Source organism: Corvus hawaiiensis, chromosome 7 (assembly GCF_020740725.1).
Source record: "Corvus hawaiiensis isolate bCorHaw1 chromosome 7, bCorHaw1.pri.cur, whole genome shotgun sequence".
Classification (NCBI taxonomy): domain Eukaryota; kingdom Metazoa; phylum Chordata; class Aves; order Passeriformes; family Corvidae; genus Corvus; species Corvus hawaiiensis.
Genome location: NC_063219.1, coordinates 34,287,973 through 34,307,904, shown reverse-complemented (window position 1 = coordinate 34,307,904; position 19,932 = coordinate 34,287,973). Strand labels below are relative to the sequence as shown.

Sequence of the window (19,932 nt, the reverse complement as noted above, 5' to 3'; positions counted from 1 at the left end):
CTTTATGTTCCCCATTTGTGAAAAAGAATTTCTAGCTAGTTTAGAATATGCAATCCTTGGTGAGTGCAAATTAGGCAATTTCTTTATATTTGCAGTTCTCAAAGACTTTTACTGCCTTGAGAAAACACTGTGTTAATGAAAGCCCTATTTATAGTCATTATGGGCATGATTTCAAGACAGTGTTTAAAAGCAAGTATTCCAAAGAATTGCATATTGAAAATAATGATTAGGTTCTTACCTTTGATAAAACCCCACAAACACAACTTTTAAGACCAACTGCTATGCTACATTTCCAACTGCAAAATAAAAAGGAAAGTACGATAGCATTTATCAAAAACATAAATATCCAGGTTTGCAGTAGGAGTATTTGCCTACTTTATTTTTTCCTAAGTACCTCACCAGATCACGTATACTAAATGCAAAGTAAAGATCTGGAGCTGTTACATGCCTTCCTCTGTCATCACTGTGCTGTCTAAACAAGCTGGATAAAAACAGGTCAGGCACAAGATGGCAAACTCAGACGTGTGAAAGGTTTTGTGAGAAGGGGCTCTATTTCTGAAGTACCATTTGGGCATTTCTGAGGATAGGCACAACATGACAAACCTGAACAAAGAGTGTTCTAAGGACATTCAGTTTTTTACCTTTCTGCAAAATTAGGTCTCAGTTTTAAATCCAGTCAAGTGTTACAGTCCCAAGGACCATGGATAGCTTTGGAATGCTGAGGGGAAGAACAGTGTGGCCCATGATTACTTGCTGTCCTGCAATAGTGAGCAGTGACAGCAATTTTCCATGACACAGTAGAGGATGACTGATGGAAAAATAGTTTCACCCTTGGACATGGAGGCAGCTCAACAGTCAGAGAATCTGCCTGATTATTTATCTATTCAAAAGTATTACATCACATATTTTGGAGACAAAGACAGGTAAAGCCTGACAAGACCAAAACAGCTGGGGAGGAAGCAAAAAAAGGCTTCAGAGAACTTTACCTGAGAAACAAGGGAGAGAAGCCCAAGGTTTGTGCTAGTATGGAAGGAAGATACTTGTAGAAAGAGAGATGTCAAGTTGCTAAGTAAAAAAATATCTAATTCCCCCAAAGGACAAGGGTATCTGCTTAATTAGCATAAAACAAAATCAGAATGATACACACTTAACACAATGTTTGCCTTGCCCTTATCATACAGTAGATGCATACAACTCTGCGCTCATGCCATGAGGCTTTTCTGGGTTTTAAAAGAGAAATCTTCCTAATAATAAGCATAAGTTACTATCTTGCAGGATAAATCCAGGATCTTTAATTTGTTGCAAATATTTCCTGCTGCTTTGTCGTTACAGTGGATGACACTGCCTGTCTCACCACCCAGAGACAGAGGCAACACAGAGCCTGTATTCAAGCTAATTCTGAATTCATTTGTTGTCACCTGGCCTGGATAAGATGAACAGGTAGGAGACAACAGTGACTGGTGAGCCAAAACCTTTTTCATCACAAAACCCACCATAGTGCTGACATGCACATGACTTCTGTAAAGTACTTCTCATAACAGTGCCTCTTGTCTGCAGTGCCATTTAAATGACACTTGAACCTCACTGCAAATATGCCAATTTAGAAATGAACTCTGTATCAATTACACTACTTTTGCACTGCTTAAAGAAATTGGGAGTGCTGGCCATATACTCTGATCAGGTATTTTCCTCTTTCACATTGTACCTCCAACAGCAGATACAGCAGCAAATCAGTTACTAATGCACAACCTCAAAATAATCTGGAATTTACCACCACAGTTACATTTCAAAATATAATCATCAGTTTCTGGAACTGTGCAGTTCCAGAATTCAACCCATATCAAGTTTAGACAGAGGAAAATTCATAGCCTGTTTCTTTCTTGGCTGTAAAGAAGTCAAAAATGAAGTGATAACTGTACTCAGGAGTGTGACTATAGTTTGTCAGTAGGTACCAAACCTATTCTGCTCGTAGGAAGGAAAGCCAAACACAACTCCCATGCAACCCCCACGCCCAACCCATCCTCTGATGCACTCAATTAGTAAGCAGAAGTACACAACAAATTCCAGTAAGTTTCTCATAATCTTTTCTAACATTTCTCAGCAATTTCTTTCCTCTTTTTCCCACCACCACAATAACATTTAACCTGCACTTAATGACAAGTACTGTGTCCACTGAAATTTCATCAAACTGTTTAACCATCCGTTAGTTAAAAACTTGCTGACTGCTACTGTTCCACAAGGGTTTTCTAGTATGGACAACCCCAAACTTTTGTTTTGTATTTTAGCATAAAACATGCTTTAAATGAGAAATTCTCAAATATAAGACATATATTTGCAGTGGCAGCCTCCACAGTACAAGTGACATTAACTTCTACTGATTTCAGTTGTTGCAAGGTGCTTGCTCACAGTAGCCAGGTTCACCTGGTAACTCACTGTCTTCCTGCCACTCCAGAAATCTGCATCCTCAGCCTCAGTTTTTAATTAAACTGCTCATGTAACACCAATGCTCTGATTCTGATGGAGACTCCTGGACACCACGCTAAATGCACTGACAGCAAAGCTGTTTCCATCCAACAGCCTTCACCACACAGTGTCCAGTTCATTTTGTGGATGTGAGATAATTATTTCAGAGAGCAGCTCTTGCTCCTGCACAAGCACCTAACCAAGCAATCAACCCCCTGCCAAACCCCCAGCCTCTGGCAGCACTGGCAGGTTCATTCCTCTGCACTCTGACAAGACAGCAGCAGTTGTTTGCAGGAAGGCTTATTTCTTATTTGCCACTTGAGTCCCACAGAAGTTTCCTACACTAAAATTCGTTAAATGAGAAAATGTGAATGAGATTTTTCCAAATTACTGAACTGTATGAAAATAACGAAACCTTAGATTAAGTTTTAAGCTCGCTACTAGAATATTCCATTAATTAAAGAAAATACCAGCTCAGCTATAATATCTCCCAGCTTTCCAGTAGCAGTTATTTCTCGTGCTACAGGAGAAGTATTTCATTTCAAGGATTTATTTTTTCCATAAAATTATCTTTTTACACTGATGCCAGCCTTAATAAAGCCAGCAGATATTAAAGTGTAAAACTATTGTTATTGCAGTGGTCTACAAGATTTATCTGGAGGCAATTTAACATAGCAGATAAAGCTTACTTCACTCAGTGGAATATTGAATTGTTAGTCTTGAACAAAACTACTCCCCAAAGAACCTTCTACTCAAATCTCAATAACAAGAATCTAATAAGCTACTGTCTTGTTTTTGCAACGCACAAGAGAATCCCTCAGATCCCAATCAGGATTTCTAGAAAAAATTGTTTAGTATTAACCCACAGACACAAAATACCTATAGACAACTACAGCTTTTGCCAAACACAAACTTCTGTGTTTCATTTTACAAATCTGGCCTGTTTTGTAGGTTGTGTCAGAAGTCTTCAGTTGTCTTCCTGAACTCCTCACCTCATGTGAGCTGCTTACAGTCCTCAGTGACCAGGTGGGAAGCCTGAGCCAGGAGCGAGCTCTCTTGTCCCACACCTCAATCTCAGAGGTACTAAATCTGCTGCCACAAATTCCTAACCTTTCCTTATCAGTGCATTCTCCATTGACACAAGGTATTTTCACACTATTTGCTTTGCCTCCTTCTCACTTGAAATGTGATGCCACAACTTATAGGTACTTCTCCCACCTGCAAAGGCCACCCATTTATTTACATGCCTCAGCTTTCCTACCTAAAAGTCATGTACCAAAGCTGTGAAGCAGTGAAGATCAGAGAGAGAAAGGTGTAGGGAGTCCCTGCTGCCCACCAAGGCAGGATGATGCTCACCAGCTCATTCTGCCACTCCTGTGGGGTTTCTGCAGGTGGCTGGGGCAGCACCCAGACCTGCTGTCCTCAGCTCAGGATTCCTCTGACTCCTGGGGATTTGGATTACCTACACCTGATTACTTCAGCCTTCTGCTGAACAGCTCTGCTGGAAAATCTAGACCTGAGCCACCTGTAAAGTGCTACAGCTCAAGAGCCAGGCTGAGCTGCAGCACCTTGTTCAAAGCAGCAACACTCAGCACACACAGCCCAGCTTCAAACTCTGTCAGGATTCAGCAACAGCAAAAGCCAGTCTGAGTTTGTTCCTTGTTCTGCTACAATGAAAGACTTCACACATGCATTCAGGGAAACACAAACACAGGCAAATTGTCTGGTTCCCAGCAAAACCACTCATCTACTTCAAAGAATTAAAAATGACTGAGTCATATTTACATGAGTATAAACAGAGAAGTGGGGCAAAAGAGGAGAGAGGAAGCAATAATCATCATGCTTGCTTCCCTAACACCAGCCAAGTTTCCTCACTGCACCAAAGAAACATATAAGAGGATCAAGAGAATGGAGAACAACAAGACACAGACTTATTTAACATGATATACTAGTGAAAAACAAAGTGAAAAGCTTCTTACCGGCATATTGTTTTTGTTATCAGGACAATTTTCATCCTTTTCCACTTGAATCTGTTCCCGACTTCCTGATTTTTTAAGGTTTTCAACTGGGTCTGTATCTTTAAATTCAGCTTCTGAACCCTTCATTGCATCAGTTTCATCTTTTATAGTAAGAATATCAGACATCCTCATTAGAAAAGGTTATTTTAAAATTCTACAAGAAATATGGAACCTTTAGGACAAAAAAAAAAGTGGATTATTGAGTAATTTAAAATTAGTTAAAAACCCCACACATACCTAAACAGCTACCCAAAATAAACATGATTTTGCTACAAAAAGGATCCCCCCCCACCCTCTGCTATGACACTTTTTCCTGTCTTGTATTAGAGGGAGTGATTTCTTTTTAACCACTTTTATCAGTGGCCTGTAACAGCAGACATCTAGACAAACAAGAATTAAGAGCTACACTGTTGGATAACATGCACAGATTTTTCCCTTCCACATTTTAAAAATGAACAGCTGGACATTCAGATACTCCAAATCAAACTAGGCTCCAACAGAAACAAGGGATGATTTTCTCAAAGGAAAAGAAAATTACATATAGATTTATTTTAAAAGGGTTGAAAGTAAATAGATGAATCATAATGCACTAAGTGTGCAAACATTCATAAATTTCATGAACTTTTAAAGTTTCCTTGTTGACAGGTAAGAACTGGACAAGTTCTGAATGCAAGAATTATCTTTCTTACAAACTGTAGCAAAACTAGTCTTAATAAAATTAAGCATTCTCTCAAAAGCAACAAAAAAGAAACAATTTGGAAATTAGGATAATAACTATGATCAGCAATTACAATTTATGATAATAACAACTTAAAATACTATATAAAGATAACTAATGATTAAACTCCAAATTTTCCATAGGAAATAAGAAACACAACTCTTTGTCATTACTCAGCTACAGTGCAAGATGTAAAACCAAGGATTTTCCATTTCCTAAAAGAAATAAAGATCTGAATGCCTAAAGTCCTTCATAAGAAACAAATAACAATCCAATAATGTTATGGAAAAGCTTAGTATTTGATTTAGTACCTGATATGTCCTAGAGTTTGGGGATTGTGGTCTCCCACAAAAATAAAATAGAATAATCCGAAGATCCTTTTCACAGTTGTCAGCCAAGATGTCAGTTGTGATGAACCATCTGGAATCTGGCAGGAGGAGTCCCATGTCCTTATCCCCAGTGTAGAGTCCTGGACAGAACTATTTTGTCTTGAATCAGCAAGAACATCCCTTTTGAAAGCCTGAAAATCAACAAAGGAAATGCATTATACTTTTATTTGCTGTGGGAGGGGAGATGGAACATGACATCTAAAAGCTTAAATAGTCATTTTAAGAAAAAAAACCAAAAAGAAAGAAGAAACCAGCATTTGTCATATCCATCCTGCTTGCATTATCAACCATCAGTAACAGTTTCATTGGACTTCCAAGACATTTCTGCATTACAAAGTTAACAAGTAGTCATAATAAACATTTTGTTGGCATTCCTGGAGAAACTCTGTTTCTATAAACAAGCAGGTATCTTTCCAAGGAGTCTGAAACATGCAGCCCAGCAGGTGTGGAGGAGTAACAGGCCAGGAAGGCTCACAAATCCCTGTCAGCAGAACAGCGTTTTTCTCTTTGTTGGAGTTATCATCTACGAGCACAAGCCATAAGCCATATTTTGGGCAACTGGAATTACAGAAGACAGCTTTACTTTATTCAACAAAATAACTGCCCTGGAATGAGGACTTACACATTTTTGCAAAACTGATAATTTTCCATCTTTCCTCTTGTTCAGATTTGAGAAATAAGTAGCAGCAGCACCCCCAAGGAAGCATTTGAAGCCAAAGCCAGAGCTCTAAGAGCAAAGCCAGTGTAGCCCTGAGAACACCTTTCAGTGCCCAGCTCCTCCCACGCTCCCTTGCAGGGGAGATTAAAGCCTGGCTACAACCACTTCTCCAGAGCTGAAGAAAAACAGTTTGTAAGAGATGAGATACTACAGACATATGGAGTACTAAAATTTGCTGCAAAGTATGGAAAAAAAAGATAAAAGATGGGCTGTGATTCAGGCCTGTAAGAGACCCTATTTACTGAATCTAATGGAGGGGAAAGGATTACAGATGAAAGAACAAATTGGAAATAAAAACATGCAAAAATGCAGCGAAGGATATCCAGCATTGTTTGGTTGTTGAGGTGGTTTTTCCAGATAATCCAGATGGTGATACAAGATTTATTAAGAAGTTCAGAACCTTTATTGTAAACAAAACTTGAACAGAGATGCTGTTTCACTTTGTTGACTGATATGTGATTTGTACAGTATTTAGATAAATGTTAAAAAATATTACAGGCTGAAACCAGCAAAAAACAAAACCCAAAACATTTATGTCCAGTTGGAAATATAATACTGCAAAGTAAGTGTAATTTAATTGCTACTCCCTACACAAGGCACAAACATAGTAATTGTAATCAACATCTCCAAGTTTTTCTTTAATTCTATCAAATACATCAACAGCTCCTGTCCCTTTGCAACACCATTTTAAAAAACAAGTATTGGCATACTCAGTTACTAAAACTCCTTCTGCAAACATACTTGCTTGCCTAGGTCAATCCAGGAAACTGATGCACTAAGAAAAGTTCTTATATTTCCTCTGACAAACTAAGAAAAAAAAATTAGTTTATAACTTGTTCTGAACAGATTTTCCCCTGCAGATAGATTTAAAGCCTGCAGATTTGGTGCTATGTATCCTACAGTCAGAGAGACAGAACTGAGGAAAAGCTGTGGAGTTCCAATTCACATGAAAAATATCTCAATTTTGGGTTCATAGAATGGAGCTATTTTGAGTCAACTGGAATCACCATATGTGCATCCATAAGTAAATGCCAAACTCTGTGCTTCACATTAGCAGCAAAACACACAGAATAGGAAATTGAATCTTTGCTTACCTGATTATTTTTTAATAACAGCAGCCATATCATTGAGATTGGTAATGCAACCTTGTGTTTGTGATCCACAGCTGTGAGTTCAAGTACTTGGATAACATTCTGTCCCTGAAGTTTCCTCTAATTCAGCAAATTTTCATAGCTGAGATAATCTGGTTCTAGTTTCTAAACTTGCACAGATTGGATTAAAAAAGATATAAAGAATTTTATGTGGGGGAACAAATCACAGCCCATCCTTATGAATCCCACCTCTTTCACCTCGCCATATAGCTGGATGTTAATTTCTTGTGTCCCATGTAGGACAGGAAAAAGGAAAAAAAAAAAAAAAAGAAGCAGGAAGGCAGTCCTTAGGAGCTGCTCTGTTCTTTGGAGAGAAAATAGGGTCTGGTATGCAAACTGATTAATTGACACCAAATCCCAACACTGCCTATAGACTAGATTGCAATACAGACCAACATAGTGTTTGCAGATTTTAAAAGGACAGACACAATGAGGTTCTGCCCTAAAATTATCCACAGTTGAAAGGACTGAATATTAGGGGCAGAGCATTAGCTGGGTTTGTAATTAAAAGTTCAAACAGCTCACAAAACATCTCATAAGAAAACTTACCAACTTTAGTATCTTTTATAGGTGAAAAAAACAAACACCTACTTTAGTAGACAGGAAGTAAAAGGATTTGCATGTAAGAGTGGAGGACAAAATGTCATACCTATGTTCTTCACCCTCAGGACTGCTGTCCCTATCTAAACACTCAGTATTGACATGTATGTTCTTCTCCATCATATTAGCAACATTATACCCCAGTAATCATCCTCAAGTCCAGTAATCCTCATTCTGACAAGTAGTCACCACTTTGTCTATGCAACTATTCTCCCTTTTCAGAGGGAAAAGTGTTATTATCAGCTGTGAGATGGATGTCCAGTACCACACAGGCATGAGCTTTTCAGTCAGCAGATCATAAAATTAGTCAATGCTGTGCTCTTACTGCTTTTTTCGCACAGCCTAAAGGATAAGTCATAAAAACCCCCAACTTATTAAACAAAGTCATTCCTGAGTTTTATGACGGCAGCCTCCTGAATCTTGATACATGAAAAACCACTGGGTGCCTCGTTTTGGGTTCTGACTTGAAAATCACCATATGTAAATCCACTAAATTGACTTGTAATGAGTAGAGATATTTCTGGCAATAGGATCTACTCAACTTAATCCAATTTCTCTAATAGGCATCAAGAGTTCCAGCTCCTTCTTGCTGGCAGTGTAGATGGAGATAGGAGGCTTTACTCTGCCCATGACAGAGGAAATCAATTTTTTTCTTTTAAAAAGAAGGTAAAAGACAGAATGTGGGGGTTTTTTCTTAATTAATGATATCATTGTTGTCAGAAGACTCCAGGAATGGCTGTCAAAATAACTTGTATCAATCAAATTCAGGGCAGGAAATTGGATTAGAAGGGTGGGGGTGAAAAAATCTACGTTCAACACACAAAGTGGACACACTGTCAGCGGAAAGGTAAAATGAAAACTTATTTCTTAAACAAGCTTCTGTTGACTGATATGTCAACAGAATTCCTGCAACCAACAAACACTGGCCTCTTCTCACAACTTCCACAGCAGCTTTGTGCAGCAACTCCCTCCATAGCTCAAGTAGAAGAACCAGTGGATGAATCCTACAAAGTCTGTGGGAAAAGTTTTGCCTTGCCCCTGGCATAACAGTGGTACAAATCTTTCTTGGATGTGAAATTGCTTTACTTTTTTTTGAGAAAAGTCAGGACTTTTCCTAGAAAAACTGGACATTTAAAGACTCATACAAGAGACTTGCCACAACAAGAGCTTTTTCCAGCTGTTTTTCACCTCAATTGTATAAACAAATATATATGAACATCATAACCTCAGAGTTCCTGTGACTATAACAAACACCAACTCTCCCCACCAACTGAAAACACCTAAAGTTATAAATGTTTCTTTGTTAGGATGAAAGAGGAAAATGTTTATGCCTTAAAGCAGAAAGGTACCAATCAAAATGATCTTAATAAAAACTATGGGTATAACTAAAAAAATTACTGCATCCATCTACTGCTTAATCCCTGAGGACCACTACCTACACACAGCTCTTGGTAACAATTAATTTTGGCAAATCAGACTGATGTCTCAGACACCCAAATCAAGGGAGAACTCACTGCTGCCATAAAGTGGAGCTCTTGCTTCTTCCTTCTGCTCCCTACAGCCTCTGCCCAAGGTCTCCAGGTGTGGTCCCACCTCCACCTCTCCACCAGCTCTGGTGTTTGCCGAACTTTTCCATGGTGTGGTTCCTTGAGAAGTGACCCAGAACCATGAAGCTCTTTGGCTGGGGCAGGTTCTGTTGGGCTGAGGAGCTATGGGGGTGCACAGGACATTTATGTGAGCCCTGGGCAGCAGGAACAGAGCCCCAGGAGGAACAGCAGCAGCTGTACAGCTCTTTCTGCAGGGGTCACTTACAGCTCTGCCCCAGTAGTTCCAATGAAGATACAAACAGCACCAGCCCAACTCAACTAAAGCTATGAGAAGGTGCAGATTCATGATATTATCTAGTAACAGAGCCTGTAGATGAATCCTGAGACAAAAAGTGGACAACCTGACCAACATGTATATTTGGAACAAATTAGTCCTTCCTGGGAAACTTTTGTTGAGACAGAGGTGGGAAAAGGACTGAAGGAAAGTGCCTGAGGTGATAAAGGACAGGAAAGGAGAAAAAACAAACAAAAGCAACCCCACACAACCTTGAAAATCCTGACTTGGAGAGCAAGGGAGGATTCCAGAGGGAGCAACAATTCTCCTGCCCACAAACAGACCAGGCTGTGCTCACGGATGATCCAGGCTGTGCTCATGGATGATCCACGAGCCATAAGCCAGGGACTGCAACCAAAATTTTGCTCTCCCTCATAACTAGAGCCTCAGTGGCCCAGGCTGTTAAAATGTACCACACAGCATCTGTAAAAATATAGCAGCTGATATTAAGATTCCCATTAATTTAACAGAAAATTCAAAGCAGCTTTGTACAATTATCAGAAATATAAACTGAAATTACGCAGAGGCAGCTGTTCCCTTTTTCCAGAAAAGCCAACACACACCTGCTTTCTGCATGTTATCTTATGTCTAAAGTTTGAGACCCATAAAGTAACCAACTAGGGAGCAAAGAGTCCTGGCCTGCCTACTGAACTATGATATTGTGCAGGTCTGGTCTTAATTATAACAACTATTAGAAACAAACAAATGAGAAATTGGTCCACTTTTGAAGCACGAATCAATATGATTCCCTAGTCTTGTTTACTGGTTAATTCTACACAAGTGAATCCATGCTGCAGTGATTTAAATACACTTAAATAAAAGATTTATGCTTTTCTTGATGATGCTATTTACACAGATTTTAAAGTTCTATATTAATCAGTTAACAACTAAATGCTATTTACTCCATTAGCACTAGAAGATACTTCTTACTTGATTCAATTTACCAAGCTACTTAGTAATCAGATTATCAAGGAAAGAGTATGATAAATCACAATACAGAAGCATAACATGCAGTTATTCTACCTCTTCCAAAATTAATTAGGGACTGAATGCATCTCACTGTCTGTGCAAGTTATGTCCTACTACCAAGTGTAGACATCATTAAAACATTAACTGAACAGAAATAGCACCAAATGCACCAGAAGACATTTGCAGACAAATGTCTTTCTCAATAAAGTTTCCTCCAATTTGGGAGGAAAATCCCACAACTGTGAACCAAATAAAAGGCTCTCCCAGGTTTGCTCTGGTTCATCTTGCTGCAATTTTACAAAAGTGATCTGCTCTCCTATTTACTGTCCTGCCCCTCTGTCAGAGGTGCTGCTCCAGCAGCAGAGCACAGGTTCACACTCCCTCCCTCCAGCTGGGCCCTGAGCTGCCAGGGACCGTCACTGGTGGCACCCCTGGGACCAAGGCACCACCACCCTGCCTCCCCTCGCTGGCTGCTGCACAGCTAACAGCCTGCAGAGAGGAAGGAAAGGCAAAGACGGCCTTAAAGCACCAGAATATACCTGCCAGACATCCATTCCAGACCTACACACACCTCAGCACACAGGGTATTATTTGGACAACAATAATGCTGAACATCAGAAACAAAAACTGAAACTTGCTCCCAGTCTTCTTATACACCTCCTTTACTGGGACATTTTGCATGCTATAACCTCTCAAGCACTTTTAAAGAGCAATATAGTGCCCTTCTTTTTCACACTCAGGGCCTAAGATAGGACACTTCCACTGCTCATAAGACAGTTGACAGGCTTCTAAAGAGGACACCTTTCACAGGAATAGGCATGTGAGAAGCCAAGGTGTATTATTAGCAACTATCCTTCCCCCTCCTTTTATATTTTAAATTCTGAGCAATACTCTAAGGCTCTTTAATCCTGCCTCACCTTCTCCTGTGAGTTCACTCTTGAATGCAATAGAAACACTGAGCTGACAGTGACAAAGAATAACAAGATAATTCCTTCAGGAATGTAGTTGCATAAATGAGAATAAGATATTAACAACAAGCAAGTCTAGAGCAGTCTTTTATTCTACATATTGATAGGAAACTACAGTATTCAAATACTTGTGGAGATCAGGAGTTTGTTGTCATTTGTTATCCATAAACTCAAAAAATAAATCTTGAAATGTACCCTGAAAAAACTCTGCCACTACACAATGCTTCTTCAGAGTACTCTAGTCCCCAGGAGGGTCAGCTGTTCCATTCTGCACAAAGCATTCTCCTGTCAGTTTCCTTCTTGCACTTCACTTTGGACTTTTAGGATACAAACCATCAGAGCCAAGTACATCAAAGGAAGTAAACACCTTTGGTTTCCTCCCGGAAAATGAAACAGTTCTCTGGATGTAGCTCCTGCTACAGTGCAACATGACAAAGGGGTCTTGTAAGGTGCTTCCAGCTTGCTATTAAATCTGGCAGACTACAGGCACTGTTCTTTTAACCATTTAGAAAAAGAAAAGGTTGGGCATACTAGGATACTACCTAAGGAAAAAAAAAATCCCACTACAATCCTTGTTTTGACTAGAGGAGCTACCCAACATGAAGCACAATGAAAGTCCAAGTTGCTGGGTTTCTGATGAAATGACAGTTCTAGCATTGAACAATCTGTAGTGGATGAAAACCAACCTGGCTAACATTCACACAGTGTTATTATAAAACAGCTCTGTGGCTAGGCCACCCTCATTAAGGGAACCAAAATAGTCTTAAATGGTTCATATACTATTTAAAGTTGTAGCTCCATTAGGATCTATTCTCACTCTTTTTTTCACAGCTTTAGAGAGAGAAGGAAAAAAAAAAAATTCCCAGACAGACTTCAGAACAGTTCACTAAACTCTATTTTTATATAATTGTCTCCTGGCAAGCATCTGCACAGGGCAACATACGTTGGCAGACAAAAGCCATTTCAGCTTGAAAACTATTAGAGCATTAACCTTTCCAAAATGCCATACCTCAGAGAGAGCAAAGCAGTAGGTTAGTGGAAAATCCATCTGTTGAACGGCTAAGCCTCTCCTCCCCCAAAAGAACACGCCTGTCCAAAGGCATGAGAAAAGAACTATTTAGAAATGCTTATGAAATACAGCATGACATATCTTTAGCTTTTGCTAGCATAGTTCTGTTGGCTTGGGAGGGCAAAAATGAATGCCCTTCTCACATGACATTGCTGTACCAGCAAAAGCTCTGTAGAAACAACTATGCTGACGAAGATTTTGGTGGCTTAGCTTTCATCATTCAGGAAAACCCAACTGACAGCAGAAAAACTCCTCCTGGCTCTTGAGCTGTGTCTAGGGCTGACATTCAGAAAATTGTGTCCATGTGCCCACACCAGCACCCACCCACAACTTCCAGCCATTTTATCCTACAAGCAATCCCCGAATCCGCCCTTCCTATCCTCATGTTGCTCATATTGCATGGTCACCCATCATTCTTTATCAGCTCCTTTTGACATCTTGCATATTTTTTCCCCACAAATTTTTTGCTCACTTTTAACTATACCTTTAGAAAGCTTCCAACAGTTCCAGGAGATGCACACTGTAATACCACATAGCACAAAAGTCTGCATCACCATATAATCTGTTTAATATTTATCTGTATGTAACCTATTTAATACCTTTAAGTCACACAGTCAGCCAGATCACGGGCCCAGACCCAAAGTATCTACCTGTTTTCAACTATCAAAAAACAATAGTTGCCCTATTCAAAACAATCCTTAAAAACTGAAGAAGAATCATCTGTTATTACATCATTCTCTGAAGCCTCATTTCTAGTGTTAAGGTCTTAAAATGGAATAAGAAGAGTAACAATATGCTTTTTTTGTGTCAATTGGAAATCAATAGTTTGGGAAAAAATAATTGGTTCTCTCTTTATAAGGCTGTCGATGCTTGCTAAAGGTCAGAGGTTTTATAGCACAATAAAGTATAAGTACAGCCTGAGCTGTTTACAGTTGCCTTAAAAGAACTTTAAATAAAAAAAATCAGAAACTTGTTTTGTATTACCCAACTGCAAACTAACCAAAGGTATCTTCAATAATCTTTTAAGCTCGGCATTGATTAATTTTGGTATATTAGAAACAGGACAGAAGTAAGAGAACATAAATATTTTAAGTTCATTGTAAAAAAATTACCTTGCTACTCAAAACACTTCATAGAAAACGTGAGATCAAATAAAGTCATGCCATCTACAAGTCCCCAGATGATAGAGTAGCGAACTAAAACCTCAAAATAGTCAGATTGATTTTTTTCCCCCCAGTTATTTTAGGCAAATGAACTGAAGCATTGCCTGTGACTATTTCCAGTAGAGATCCTCCAAATAGCAGCTTTCTTAAAAGATACAAATCTCCATTTCATTTAGAAAACAGCCATCCAGAACTGCACACAGCAGCTAACAATTTTCTGTACATAAATCAGGTTTCATTCTTAGAATATCTTAGTTAACATTTGTCCATCATATTTCCATCAGTAACATGAAAAAGTGTCTCTAAAACTGACACAAATTTCCACAGAGGGTGGTAGGAACAGACTCCTGCAGTTACCAGGCCAGGTTAAAGATTCTGCTTAGGGCCCTAAAATACTCAAGATTATGCAAAGGATTTAGTTTTCAAAAAAGTTAAGAAGCAAAAGCTTCAACTCTTTAACCCTTTCTTTCCATCTTATAACAAAATTCACTAACTTGGTAAATTACTGTACCATTATGGTCTTTCCCTGCATAAAATAAAGACAAAAATCACCAAAGCAAGAGAAACATGACAAAACTTTCCCTGGAGCACTATCAATACTCTCACCTATGTCCTGTTGCCATAGCTTCACAAACACCACACCAATCACCACCATACACACAAACATCTTTTGGCTGCTTCAAAATCTGGTGATGACAAACATCATGTAAAAACATCAGAATATCAAAACTGTCTTCCTTACAAGCTTTAATCCTCTAGCAGTGTATTTTTGCTTAGATTCTAACAAAGCCACAGCAGGTCTGATGTCAGCAGTTCTGATAATGCAGAAACTTGATAAAAATTAAATGACTGATCTTCATGGAATCAAATGCAATCAATTTAACAGCCATCCAAAATTACTTGTTATCTCAACAAAAATACATTTGGTCCACAACACAAGACAGTCATCAACATCCTGCACGGGAAGAAAAGAAACATTTTCACATAGCCTACTATAAATACTGTTGCTGTTTTGGTTTGAAACCTATTTTTCAGTTCAAAACTTATCTTTATATAAAAAAATTAAGCTTACTTGTAGTTCCTCGTTGGAATGGAGATAACAGTAACACTTTAAAAAATGCACTATAAAAAAAATTTAGGCATCTCCCCCATTTCTGCTACCTTGGGAAATTGTTTTAGCAGAGATATTTATAACGGTTTTCCAATCACAGCACAAATAAAATACCCAGTAAACAAAAATTAACAAGAATGCTATTATCAAATGAGGAGATATAAGAAAAAAATATTTTTCAAGTCAATGTTTAAAGAAGGAAGAGATTTAGGGATGCTAATGATCTCTGCTAATTGATTAGGCCTAGGACGGCTTTTGTGGAAAAAGGGAAACCAAACGAAAACTACAATTTGTCTTGAGGCCTTTCATTCTTCTCCTCTCCGACAGCGTTTTCGATGCCCTATTCCAGGATTCACATACCTGCATGCTATCGGCATTTTGCTCCATTATTCAGCCCCCGGGGCCGTGCTCTCCATCCCCCCCGGTCAAGGCTCAGCGTGCGCCCGTGGAGCGGCCGCCGGCGGCTGCGGCGGCGCTGCCCGAAGCTCGGAGACAATGGGAAGCCACAGCTGGGAGCCGCGCTGGCACTGGCACTGTCACCCAGCACCGCCACCCAGGGAGCTCCTCCTCGGCAATTCACAACCTCCCGAAGCTCTCCGGGTGCTAGAAGATGGCTGGACAGATTTTAATCACTTTCTCCATTAATAGTCAGACTACTCTAAAATGAAAGTTTTTACACTACACTGCGAGAATTTTGATGTGACAAAGAAGCAGGACAAAACCCTTCGTACTGTAAAGATATTAATTTCCTCTCGAGACAGTTTTATTTCTTCACTTTGGCATTGTGAACACAACACAAAAAGTCATCAGTAAGTTAGTCCACAGTGCCAGCAGATAAACACACTTGTCACTGGCAGTATGAATGCTATGATAATTTTCTGGACTGGCACACAACCACTATCAGAAACCAAATATGGAAGAAAAACGTCTTCTAAACAGAGGGGTAAAACAAAGCCAGTTATATGATAATTATCGTACTTCCAAAAGCAGTGCCCAGACGAGGAGTCTGCAGTTCTGTTGCTTGTGAGAAACCTCTATCCCTACCCAGCTGCAGCATCACCCCCGTGCTCAGCAGCACTGCTGCACACTGATAATCATAATCCCCTTTCTGGACTCTCCTGAGACCTCTCAGAGGGATCCTGCACACCAAGTTAGGCTGCAAGGAGAATGGGGCAGTATTTTTAATCTGCAGGCTCCAGAGAGGGGAATTACAATCTTGGGAGGCTGCAATTCCTGACAAACAGGAGATCAGTATCCCATATATTTAAGTGACAAGATTAAAAAACATGTATATAGACACACTAATTTCTACAATGTAACAAACATAGGAAATAAAAAATCTGTAACAACCATGGGAAGATTTAGACCTGTCACAGACTGCAGCAGTCTCAGTATTAAAATAGATTTTTATAAATATAAAATATAAATATGTATCATATATAAGTATATAAAAACTTCTTTTGATATCAAGACTGCTGCAGTTTGTAACAGATCCCAATCTTTCTATACTTGCTATTCTCTTCTTCTGCCACCTCTGTACTCCATACTTCACTCCTTCTGCCCACACATGGCAGTGTCACACACTCCACACATCTTGGCTGTCATTCTTGACCAGCAAGATCATATGGGGGGGAAAAAAGTCAATCTTTTTGATTTAGCTGAAGACAGCAGCTCTTGGAATTCCTGTTTTTCTCTTGTGCACTGAGTTCAGTGTAACTGCTGGCTATGCCCCTCCTCTACACACCAGTTCCCACCTCAGCACACACCCCCACCATCCCAAACTCAAGGAAAATAACACACAAAAGGCATAATTACGGGGGGCCCTTGCTATTTTTGCAGAGGTTCCAGCTGGTCTGCAATGGGAGCATTATTTCTCACGGAAAAGGCTTCCTCAGCAGGATGCTAGACAAGAAAATTACTTTTATTTTCCTAATTGTATAATGACTTCCAAAGAGGTGATCACCTATGTGCACAAGCCATTCATTGCAGGGTCCATACTCTGAATGCTGCCAAAGAGAATAGTTTTCAGTTTCTGAACACATTATACAGATTACATTAATGTCAGAATAATCTTCTAAGCAGTCTCCTCACACCACACTAGAAAAAATGTGTCTGTGTGCATGTCTAGCTACACTGTTATAATCAGATTTGGTATTCACATACACCATGGCAGAGCACCTAAGACTGTTTTTATAATCAATAAGATCAGCAACAAGATGAAGTTAGCCCCAAACAGGAAACAAAGTAGTACCCAATGGAGAAAGAACCGAGCAATGAACTATTGTTATACTCTGCACTGCTCCTTGGAACATTTTTGCTAATTTTTCTAGAACGCTCACACCCACACATTATAAAGAGTTGGGCCTTCTCTAAGTCCTATCCTGGAGACTCATCCTACAGGAGAGGAAATATGGGTCTGGGTTTACTTTCTAATAAGCAAAACCTTTTTATCCCCTACACACATGTATTGGTCTGCTCTATGTGATGGATTAAAAATTGGAATAGCATTCATTACCTGAAATGTTCCTGTATGAGAAATGTACTTTATAAATGCCCATATGATGTTGTGCATTCAGCTCTATGACTGCCTTTATACAAAGATCATGCCATGTGCAAATGAACATAGGCATAACATGTTAACATATGTGAAACAGGGTAATCATTTGAATGAAATATCATAAAAATAATGCTGTAATTTCCCCCTTAAATTAGTCATGATACATCATCAATATGCTTAAGAGCAGTAAAAACTTATATCCTGGAAACAGGAGTTGGAGCACTCAGGGCTAGTTTACAACTGCAACCCTGACTTAGCTGACTAAGTTAACTAAAAACATGTAAATTGTATCTCTATTACCAAACACACACAATTACATTTGCTGAAATACCATCTAAGAATAGGCATCATAAGCTTAGAAACAGATAAGCAAATAAAAAGTTTCAATTAAATTTAAATTTCAAAGCCACACCACAGATCAAACATACAAGACAGGTATTCAAGAGATAAATGAGAAACAGTCTAGAAAGCAATCAGGCGCTTGCCAAAGGAGAAAGGATTCTAGACCCAAGAAAAAAAGTGAAGATACGCAACACCACCTCTCCAAAACCATTTTCCTGACAATACCCTCTGTCATAGTTGTACTTAAAACTGCAGTATGAATAAGTGATGGAAATTAATCTTTATTTTTTTAAACTCCTAACAAACTTACACAACTCAGTAAGAGGCAAAAGGGCACCATCAAGTGTCTGCAAACCAGCGTCTGACTCAGAGTAGGAAAGACTGGACTGTCCTGAAAGAAATTTTCTTTAAAACTTGAAAAGGAGTATTGACACAGAGACAGAAATCCAAACTGTTAAAAGGGCTCTGCTACATAGGATATACTTGGGAAGCAGATGTTCCCAGCTCTGCAATATCCAGACACTTGAGGCACAAGGACCCTATTCCCCCAAAACCACTCCCAGCAAGACTTACAGGACTGAAAAGGCAGGACACAAACTCCTGGAGAAGGACACACACACTGAAATGTTCTAACTAACAACAGCCTTTCCTTTTAGAAGAAAAAAAAAGGTGAGAAAGAAAATTAGTTCTTTGAAGATTCATAAAGAACAAGATAAAAAGCAAGCCTCTGGAACCAACCAGAAGACATTTTAAAAAGTTTGAGACATTAAAAGCTTAAAAAATGCTAGAATGGGTATTTCAACTTCTTATCCCAATTCCAAAATGAAGTTTATCTATAAACCTAAAGGAAATAGAGCAGCTTTTCTTGGTTATGTGAGAAAGGGAGACATTTACAGAGTTTGTCCAATTTATATGAACTTAACAGAAGCATCATGTGAAACCATATCCTGACTATTCCAAGTTCCATCCACTTGACTGATTTTGAGTTTGTCTCTTCTGAACTGCTAGTAACTCTAACATTTGATTGAACAGAAATATATTCATCTATACCCTTAGAGAAATTGTCTAACTCCAGATTGGTCATGAATGCCTATTCTGTATTTAGTTCATATCATCTCCCTGTAAAAACCTCTCACTTCCAAGAAAGCAGAAACATGCACTGCAATTTCATTCCTTTGCACCATAAACACAGCTTAGACAGCATAGTGATGAAGCTGAAATAAACATCTTTCTCTGGTGGTTTTATTTTTCTTCTAGGAAATAAAATACATCCTCACTCTTACTAGTATAAATGAAACAATTTTACTGCTGTTTAGATACTAGTCACCATTTAGCCATGGTTACTGGATGATGATAAAGTGTTGTCCAAGTCTAAATACAGGAGACTTCAAGCTAAATCCTGAAATATAAACAATGCCCAAACACTGACTGTGCAAAGCCAGTCTTAAAGACTAAATGCAATTACTTTTCAAATATGTTCTGGACAATGGATACCAAATGGGTGAGTATCTGTCTGGTGGATCTGTTTGTAGGGCTGATTGCTGATCAAAGATTAACTTACTGTTAATTAAAAAGTCTAGAGTAACAGTACAAAAGCAAGATGAAAAAAATATTTCTAGGATTCACAGAATTCAGTATTAAAGATTGCTCTACGAGTACTCATTATAGCAATCTATTGAAAAATACCAAATGTATCTCTGAGTGTAAGTAAACTTTTGGTGTTAGCTGGAGTAAAAAATTCTGAATAATTAAATAGGAGTAACATTCACATGACCACACTTTAAAAAGGATAAAACGACCAATCAAATCTGGCAT

At 38.9% G+C, this 19,932-nt stretch overlaps 1 protein-coding gene across 12 annotated transcripts in view; it reads right to left on the bottom strand.

The window, feature by feature from the left end:
* Window positions 1-19,932, bottom strand: part of R3HDM1 (R3H domain containing 1) — a 79,693-nt gene that overhangs the window by 45,137 nt on the left and 14,624 nt on the right. For 11 of the 12 annotated variants that reach the window (XM_048308605.1, XM_048308608.1, XM_048308612.1 and 8 more), the window contains exons 2-3: window positions 5,511-5,719; window positions 4,443-4,653 (exon numbers count right to left, since the gene is read on the bottom strand). In XM_048308605.1, the coding sequence (XP_048164562.1) occupies window positions 4,443-4,613 (171 nt within the window). In that variant the 5' untranslated portion in view covers window positions 4,614-4,653; window positions 5,511-5,719. Of the gene's footprint in view, window positions 1-4,442; window positions 4,654-5,510; window positions 5,720-15,578; window positions 15,673-19,932 lie in introns of those variants that run through there. The other variant, XM_048308606.1, reaches the window with a different exon arrangement.